General features: G+C 38.9%; 1 protein-coding gene across 1 annotated transcript; it reads right to left on the bottom strand.

Moving 5' to 3' along the window:
• Positions 1–250: 250 nt before the first annotated feature.
• Positions 251–8,825, bottom strand: LOC125894708 (zinc metalloproteinase nas-12-like). The gene is made up of 10 exons (XM_049586295.1): positions 8,348–8,825; positions 8,151–8,241; positions 7,825–8,010; positions 6,617–6,769; positions 5,748–5,791; positions 4,942–5,616; positions 4,732–4,828; positions 3,280–3,471; positions 2,912–3,064; positions 251–1,187 (listed from the first exon to the last, which is right to left on the bottom strand). Exons 1-10 carry the CDS (start codon positions 8,382–8,384, stop codon positions 1,148–1,150), a joined length of 1,668 nt encoding a protein of 555 aa, XP_049442252.1. The 5' UTR covers positions 8,385–8,825; the 3' UTR covers positions 251–1,147.
• Positions 8,826–9,031: the final 206 nt, after the last annotated feature.

Raw genomic sequence — 9,031 nt, 5'->3', positions numbered from 1 at the left:
CTGTTCCTGCCCTAAACACAGGAGTTCAAGTATCTCGGGGTCTTGTTCAGGAGTGAGGGCAGAACGGAGCGTGAGATGGATCGGCGGTTTAGTGCAACGTCTGCAGTGATATGGGTGCTGTGTACCCGGCTTCGGATAAGCAGTTGAAAATGGTTGGACCTATGGGTTTGAATAAAAGAGCCTGTAAACTCAGATATTATACTTCATGTTGATTTTATTTCCAGTGTAATAAAACAGTACAGCCCTTTGTCCATGTCCTCATATCTACGTTCATACATTTCAATACACTAATCAGAATTAAAATCTACAGGCTAATGTTGTACATTTACACATATACACACACATCAAAGTATTCAAGTCATGTTTAGTTCACATTTAAAATCTTTCATCAGAGAAGCATATTTCACCCGACAGAGAATGACTTAATGATCTCATCTACATTCATCAAATCCTTCATGTTACAAATCTAATAAAACATCAGGAAAGTGACTTTACAGAAGAAATAAAACACAACACACGTGCCCTGCCAGTTCTGGTCAACACACACACACACACACAGCCCCTCCAACATGAGACAGTGTGTGAGAGCGAAGGACATCTCCCAAGAAATCACTGAGCCTTTGCACCAACACAGTGTGAGCACACTGTGGGTTTGTGTTCTTTGACGAGTGCAGCAGGAGTGCAGCTCTGAGACCAGTTTCTGTGTTCAGGTCATTATGAAAGAAGATGGCCAGGGGCACTTTCTTAATGATCTGACATCAGCACTTCTGATCTTTATAAATGCAGGATGGTGTTTCCCCACGAGTGATGGCTGCAAACTTACTGATATAATAAAGTGCAATGAGTCTCTTAAATCTCAGAGTCAGACCTGCAGGCGGCAGATGGACATTGAAAGCATTCTTTGAGCATTTTTTTCCCCATATCGTCCAATTAAATCACTATAAACAATATCCTTTGTGCTTCCTATGACATCATACATCCTGTTACACATAACATGCTAAACTGAGATTCTGTCAATGACCTTTGGGGTCATAAGGGATTGCATCAGGGATGCCTTCAGACAGGCAAGATGTGACAGCAATCAGTTTGCTGCGTTATTGTGGCACAGCAAAAAGTCTTGTCAGGCATCTTCTCGTTCATGGTGACTTCACTGCCTGTGGCAGTATGTGAAACTCCAACGACGGTCCCTGTTAACGAGAAACAAAAACATTTTAAGGGCATTTACAAACTGGTAGTTCAAGTTTTATTAAGAATATCTGGTAAAAAGGGTGACGTCTAAAGGTGGATTTATACAAGGGTGCAGGAAGGTGTGTGCTGTGGGTGCTGCAGCACCCCCTACTGACAAGGGGTGGAACAACCAAGTCTGTATAGTCGGCTATTTTACCATGGATTATTATCATATATTTTATTTTATCTTGTTTTAATATGCCTTCTTTTGCACCTTTTGCAGTATCCCAGTTTCATTGTGCTGTGGTACACAAGCATGACTGCACAATGACAATAAATTAAAATAAAAATAAATACATTTAAGCAAAAAATACGATCCGGATTTATGTATTTATGGTTCTACGTAGGCTCTATGCTGCAGCCTACACAAGTGGCCTACGCTACGTTGTGTCTGCATCACTCTACAATTACACCTCCAGAACCCTTGTTGGCAGTGGCACCTAAAACACACATAACAGATGAGTCACGGTGAATAAGCAGCTCCATTTTGACCCAAAAACCCCCTTTAGCATTGCTAACTACTGTTAGCTCTGTTGGCACTGTTAACAGTGTCAGCACGCCATCAGCCACAAGGACAGCTGTAATCACAGAATAAGCAGCGCCACCAGCTAGCTTCTATCCAGAATGGCCAAGGCTAACGTTAGCTAACCAGTGGAGACCGGAGGGTGGGCAGTGGGCACCATTAGGGCTGCAACTAACGATTATTTTCATTGACGACTAATCTGTCGATTATTTCTTCGATTAGTCGACTAATCATTTCATCGAAAAATGTTGAAAAAGTGTTAAAATGTTGAAAAATGTCGGTCTGTCTCTCCCAAACCTCAAAAGTATGTCATCTAATGTCTTGTTTCGTACTCACGCCAAAGGGTTTGAGTTCCCCGTCATGGGAGAGTGTGTAAAGCTGCCAATATCTGAACGTGAGTAGCTGCAATAAGAATATTTTGGGGTACTTTTATAGTACTTTTCTATGAAAAGTCGACTACTAAAATAGTCACCGATTATTTTAATAGTCGATTAGTCATTGATTAGTCGACTAATCGTTGTAGCCCTAGGCACCATGTTCACACATGTTAACGCAGCTGGCTGGTTGTCTGTCAGCAGAGCCAACAGAAAATAAAATAAAAGGCAAAACGTTTACATCACAAAAAATTTAAATTTCACCACCTCTGAATGGACAGCGGTTTGAAATGAGGCGCTAAAGCTCACTTTGTCACTGGAGCTAAAAGGAGAGGCCTTTTGTACTTCACATCATTTTGCATTTTTTTTTTTTAAATGAACTAGTTTGTTACTGGTTACTGGGTGTTGGGCTTTGGAGGGTAATATTAACCAAAACTGACATCCCTGGCCAGGATAAATCACACACTATACTAATAATTCTATTTTGTGGAGGCTTTGTTGTCTTCGTAATTTGTTGTTTCTTATTTGTGAAATAAAAGTAAATAAAAGTTTCTTTCCACTGAGGGAAATGGGTTAAAGTTTTCAAAAATGAACAGGTCTGCGTCGCAGCAACGTGTAGTTACATTTCTTGGGAGGTGCACGTCAAGGCTACAGTGCAGGCTACAGAGTTGGGTACACGTCTATGCTGAGCTTACGCTGTTGGTATGGTGTTGATTCAACCCAAACGTATAAAACCTGATGTAAGTGGGACGTGTGCCTGCGATAAAGAGTTTAGAAATGAACTTACCGTGATTCAATATTAAAGGAAGCTTTCACTCCTGTTAGGAAGTTGTTGCTGGCGACTGTCCAGGTGAAGGTTTCTTGCCAGTAGTTGACATACGGTGTTGTTTGGCAGTTGGACATGGTGAAACCTGGAACACTGCAGCAGTAAAACTTCCATCTGAAATAGAGGAATGAGGCATTCATGTACATGAGCTAAAAAACAACAATGTTCATTTGGATTGACTTTCAAATCGGTTAACACAGTAAACAACTGGATTCTTTGGCTCAACTTAAACTCAAAGGTTCATTATTTTATATATCATATATATTTTTCGTGGTGAAAATTAAGAGTTGGTTTATTTTTAGTAATGAAGGCAAAAACAAGTGACTCACTTCCTGTCTGCCAAGAAGCTCACAGTTGCGAATTCACTCATGGCTCCTGCAATCACTTCATTGTCTCTACATTTGAAGTCGATGTTTTCCCACGGAGTGTTCTGGTAATCTGTCCAGCGGCACGTTTCAGGTTTCTGGAAAGCCTTGCACGAAAACGCCCAGAGTCGATCTTTTTTGTCATTGTTGAAGACACTATTGTTGAAACAAATCAGCATGTTAGAAAGCTTTATGATGTATAATGAACAAATGAATAAAGATTTAGATTAATGTGTTCATTATATCAATGAAAATATCTACGGGCCTTTGCTTAACAAACTCTAAACACCAGAAAGACGAAGGTTATTAAACAGGTGTACTTTTTAACATGTAGCCCAAATTTTAAGTTTCCAATCTTGAATCTTACGCTCACATAACATAAATTTAACATTTGCTCCGACACTGATGGAGGTTAATATTCACGTTTGACTTGACCAGTGGTATAAAGTTCAGGAAAAGGTGATCATACTCCACAATATCAAGTCAGTAGCATGTGGCCCTTCCAGCACTGACTACATTTACATGCACAACATATTCAGATTTTTTCCCTTATTCTGAAAAAGACAATATTCCTACATAAAATGAGCAATCCACTAATATTCCCGTTTACAAGTGCACACTGATTAACATGCCCTAACATGTCGTTTATCACGTCAAAATACGGAAAAGTGGAACAAGAGAATTTGGACGGTGTGAAACAGATTCGGGGTCTTGGTTCATGTTTTTAGGAGTTACTTTTGGTTCTAAAGGTACTGCACCAAAAGTTTTGGGTGAAAACCAGGTTTTATTGTATCCTTATTTTCTAATCTATATATTTATATTTTTAAAGTTTTGCAGCCTTATTATTCTTCCTAATATGTCCACTGTATGTTTTACAGATGCACAAAAACCAAAGCAGATTTATTCTAAGTGAAAACCGACTTAGTAATAAATTTTATTCTGATTCTGATATCTGATGTTCTGATACCTCAGAAGCGGTTAATAACTAAGTCTTTCATAAAGTAGGTGTGTTTGTGTTTTGGCTGCTTTTCTTGTAGGCATGCATCTCGACCACAGCCTTCAAACTATCGGCTGGTTTGTGTGTGTACAACGGATCCATGAAAACACACAGAGCTGACTATAAGAAGCGGTGTGTCGCAATAACCCCTCTGAGACGCAGATTCTGGATGTGTCTATATGTGTCCGAATAATGCTCCTGAAATATGGATAAAATCAGCATCTCCCACGACCTGGGAGACTGGGATATCGAAACTGAAAACGCTGTTTACATGAACTGTAAAAAATTCGAAATATTGTCATGTTCGGAATAATGGAGAATTATTTATGTGCATGTAAATGTACCCACTGTTCATGAGGTAAAATATGAAATCATGATCGCTGATTAACAAAAAGATTGAACTTATTTGTACTGCTCACCTTGAGATTTCAGAAACAGCTTGGCCAAAAGGACACTGGCGAGTCATAGTGCCTAGCAACTGATTGTCCCAATCTCCGAATCTATGGAGGTAATTGTCTGTAAGAAAAACATTTAGTTCACTGGGTGAGTTACAGGCACAGACCAGAGGTGAACTTAGAGACTGGAAAAGTTACATTTAGTCAGAAAGTAAAGTGCATTTGTTCACTTACTGCACTGGTAAAGTTTGTTGACCTTCAGGATGTCACTATCAGACATGCCTATCCTCTGGCCAATTTCCACTGGGGACATGAGGGGAGTGATGGTGTCTTTTCCTTCCACTGCAAATTCCCTTGGCCCATAATGCATAACAGAGGAGTAGTCATATGGAACATCCAGGTTGTTTGTTTCATGTTGGTTGAAGTTGTGGCGATACTTGTCGTCCCTGATGTTTTCAAAGTTGATCCTGACGTAAACGTCCCTGTCACTTCTAGTGTGCTCATGCCGGAAGTTGAGCACGTGAATGAGCTCATGCTGAATGATGCCATTATTAATGCATCCTGTACCGAGAGATACTCGTTGAGCCCCAGATGTTCGTCCAACATAGGAGTAACATCCATTGTCTTTCACAATGCTGATGTAGTCGGTTTGGCTGCTAAGAGGAACAAAGCGGACGCAGGTGGCCATGTCGATGCTACTCATGGCATCGATTATCGTGGTCCTCTCTGAGCTGGTAAAGGCACTATTTATGACATATGGCACTTCAACCACATTACTTGACTTTGGCCATATGCAACTACTGCAGATTCTTGCATTCCTTGAGTTTGGGAGGACAATGTCTCCTTCTGTTAAAAGGTCTAACATTTGTTCGTTTGCAGCAAGGATTTGGGAACTGACCAGCGGCATATCTAAAAAGAAATCAAAAATGGTTCAACTGAATTAAATTTATCTGAAAAAAGATGTTAATCTCTCTCTCATAGACAGTGTAAATACATATATATGAAATTCAAAGGCATTAATTTACAATAAAAGTATTTACTTTGTGTTGTTCCTTGGCAGTAATTGAAACTCCAGCGATGATCTCTGTCAATTCAAAAACAATGTAAGATAAGGTAAGCTTTTTTGATCCCCAGCAGGGCAAGTCATCAGTGTTACTGTGTGGTAACTATAGCTGAGGACGTATTTATTCATTTGATCAAATCAGCCCAACTCGACTGGCAGCAGTACTGCACAAAATAAATTCATGAAGATCTTTGGTTTAAGGGCAGATTGTTTCATTTAAGGTAATACTTCACCAACAAAATGACCATTTCCATATAATTATTCACCGCGTGTCACCTTTTTGCTGATATCAATATGCCGATATGCAACAACTTATTTGTCTGATAAATGATACCAATAAATACTTTTTTCCCAACTAAGTTTAGTGATCATCAAGTCTCTTCTGTAGTGGAATTAACATCATACTATACATGCATACTCTTATCGTGATGACCCACCAGCAGATGGAGACTTTTCAGTGTATGTAATATTCCTTCATTGTGCAGATTAAGAAACAACATGGTGGCTGATGATCTAGATCGTTTTAAAGCCGATACTGGCAGATACCGATGACGTGCAGCAGTATTATCGTGCATCCCTCGTAGATAACTTTAATTTTCTATAACATCTCCACAGAGAACTGAGAATCCAAGAACGGCAAACATTCTTAACAGGGACCACATTCAACAACAGCAAAACAGAGGAAAACAACATTTCCTCAGGTATTCATGTTAAGGTGGTAACCGATGTACAAATGGTCATTCTGCAGGTGAAATATTCTTTTAATGTATAAAAACTTGGTACATTAATAACTGTTAGAAGTAGAAATATGCACATAGAACCATCTGGTCTCATCAGGATATTTACCCATCCTCATTCCTGTACTGGGTCCTGACACCTGCGACGAAGTGGCCTCCAGGGAGCTGCCAGTCGAAGTCTTCACTCCAGTAGTTGACCATTGTGGTTTCCCGGCGATCAAATGTGATCAAGTCTTGAAAAGCGCAGCAGCGGAAACTCCAGCTGAAGCAAGATCGGATGAAACAAAACCATTACATAACGTTAATTTTGCCTTGACGCAGAAACTATTGAGAGTTTAATATTTAAACAAGTAGAGAACAGTGTTAATTTCATCGACAAAAACTATGACAAAACTTTTCATCAACAGCCTTTTTTCCATGACAAAAACGAGACGAGCTAAAAATAGATCTTGATAATAAAAAACTAAGACATTTATGTTTCATGTTTCAGTGAACCTGGGGACAAATCCTAGTTGGCTCACATTAGTTATTTGTTGAGAGCATAAATTGAGAGATGTTGAGCTATTCAAATTATGATCAGTAAGTGTGTGCTCGTAAATCAGCCCTTAAACCTGTCTGCTGGAGACATGACACACACATTATTTCATACAATCTGCCACCTTGACTCTCGTTTATGATCACTGTATTAGCCTCACTGGATTAGTTTAAAGAGAAAAAAACAGAAAATATAATGACTAAAAGTCAACTAAAATGTTTTGAATTTTTGACTACAATATTTTAAATTTTCATCGAGTAAAACTAGACTAATATTAATGTCAATTAAGGATAATGTGACTAAAATGTGAGTAAAACTAATACCCATTTTCATCTCACGACAAAAGCAACATCTAAAAATCTGTCAAAATTAACACCGGCAGAGAAACTTGACTATGATGTGACTGTGAAGAGCAGGAACAGCATTTGCATTAATAACTGCATCAGACCGCCTTACAATACTGTCATAAAGGTGGACGCACCTCTCACCTTTACTTAAGTGTGTCATTTTTCAGCCTCAGTTTTGTAAGATTACATTTATGCTTCTAAATGTAAAGTTATGGACACATTAATTAGTTTGATATACACCTTTTAATTCATTCATTCATTCATTCATTCATTAAAAAGTGGAAAACAAAAACAACTATAGATATGTAGTTGAAAATAAACCCATCATCTTAGTTGCAATAGAGTATATCTCTGCTTGTATATGAATTAAATTCAAATTAATTAATCATACAGTAGTGTTAACATTTCTGTGAATAATTTCAACATGTTACCAACCTTCTGTCTTCGAATACTCTGTTGTAAAAGCTGTGCATGCCAGTGAGCACAGAATTGGCCGGGCAATGGAAGACGAATTCTGCGTCATATAAGTTGTATAAACTGGACCAGGAGCAGTTTAAGGTCCGTCCGAACTCTATGCTCTCAATCTTCCATTGGCGATCCTTCTCGACGGAACTGTAGACGCTTTGACATAAATCAAAATGATTTAATGGAAGGATCAGAAGTACCAGTGAAACATGCAGTGTTGTAAATGGTTAAACCTGCAGAATGATAATGAATCATACAGAAGCTGTGTAAATGTTTCATCTTCATGTGCAACTTACCTTTTAACGTGAGACACTACGTGTTTATCTGGAGAGACATAATGCAAAACACCTCTCAAAGTGTTCTGATACTCCTCTGCTCTGTGCTCAGCTGCAAACAACACGTGGTTACATGGATTAATAATCATCACCATCAACACAACACAGTTAATATTTTATTTAATGTCAATAACAAGTAAGAGGTTTAATGTTCTCACCTGTCAGAAGGACGAAAACCACGATGAAGGTCCACATTGTGCGTGATGTGTCTAACCTGTGAGGAGACTGCCTTCACTGACTGCAGGTGCTGCAATTTATACCTTTGTGACAAGGAAGCATTGACACTGCATCTTCATCTGTGGGCGTGTAGGCACGTGTTGGCATGAACACGTGTGCTCATACCAGGCTGCAGAGCTATGCATCGTCACTTGTAAACAAAATAAAGAAAAAAATTCCCTCCTCTTTTTCTCCTGCCATAAGTACTTATTAAGTAATTATATCTATTGACTTAGACAATAATTCCAAAGTGTTTCTAATAGATGTCAGATCATTTACCAGAACTACTGTGTGGTATAATTAAGGCTTAGTCCACATGTGCACAAGTATTTTTGAAAACTTTTTCCTTGTTTTGTTCTAAAAGGAAAAATCCGTACAGGCAGTGTGCAAACTACACCAGAATTTTTGGTGGAACGCCCTTATTCTATTTTATTTTATTTTATTTTATTTTTGTTTATTTGGGGCTCAAGTATGCTTCAAAGAGTCGACTGACTGTGACTCTTGTTGCAAAGAAACATTCATAGCTGCAAGCGTCTCTCTTCTCTTCATCTGTCTCTTCTGAGGAGTTCCCCAGGGGTCTATCCTGGGTCCCCTCCTATTCCCCATATACATGCTACCCCTTGGGC

This window comes from Epinephelus fuscoguttatus, linkage group LG1 (genome assembly GCF_011397635.1).
Source record: "Epinephelus fuscoguttatus linkage group LG1, E.fuscoguttatus.final_Chr_v1".
Lineage (NCBI taxonomy): Eukaryota > Metazoa > Chordata > Actinopteri > Perciformes > Serranidae > Epinephelus > Epinephelus fuscoguttatus.
The sequence above is the reverse complement of the archived record's forward strand: the minus strand, read 5'-3'. Positions and strand labels throughout refer to the sequence as shown.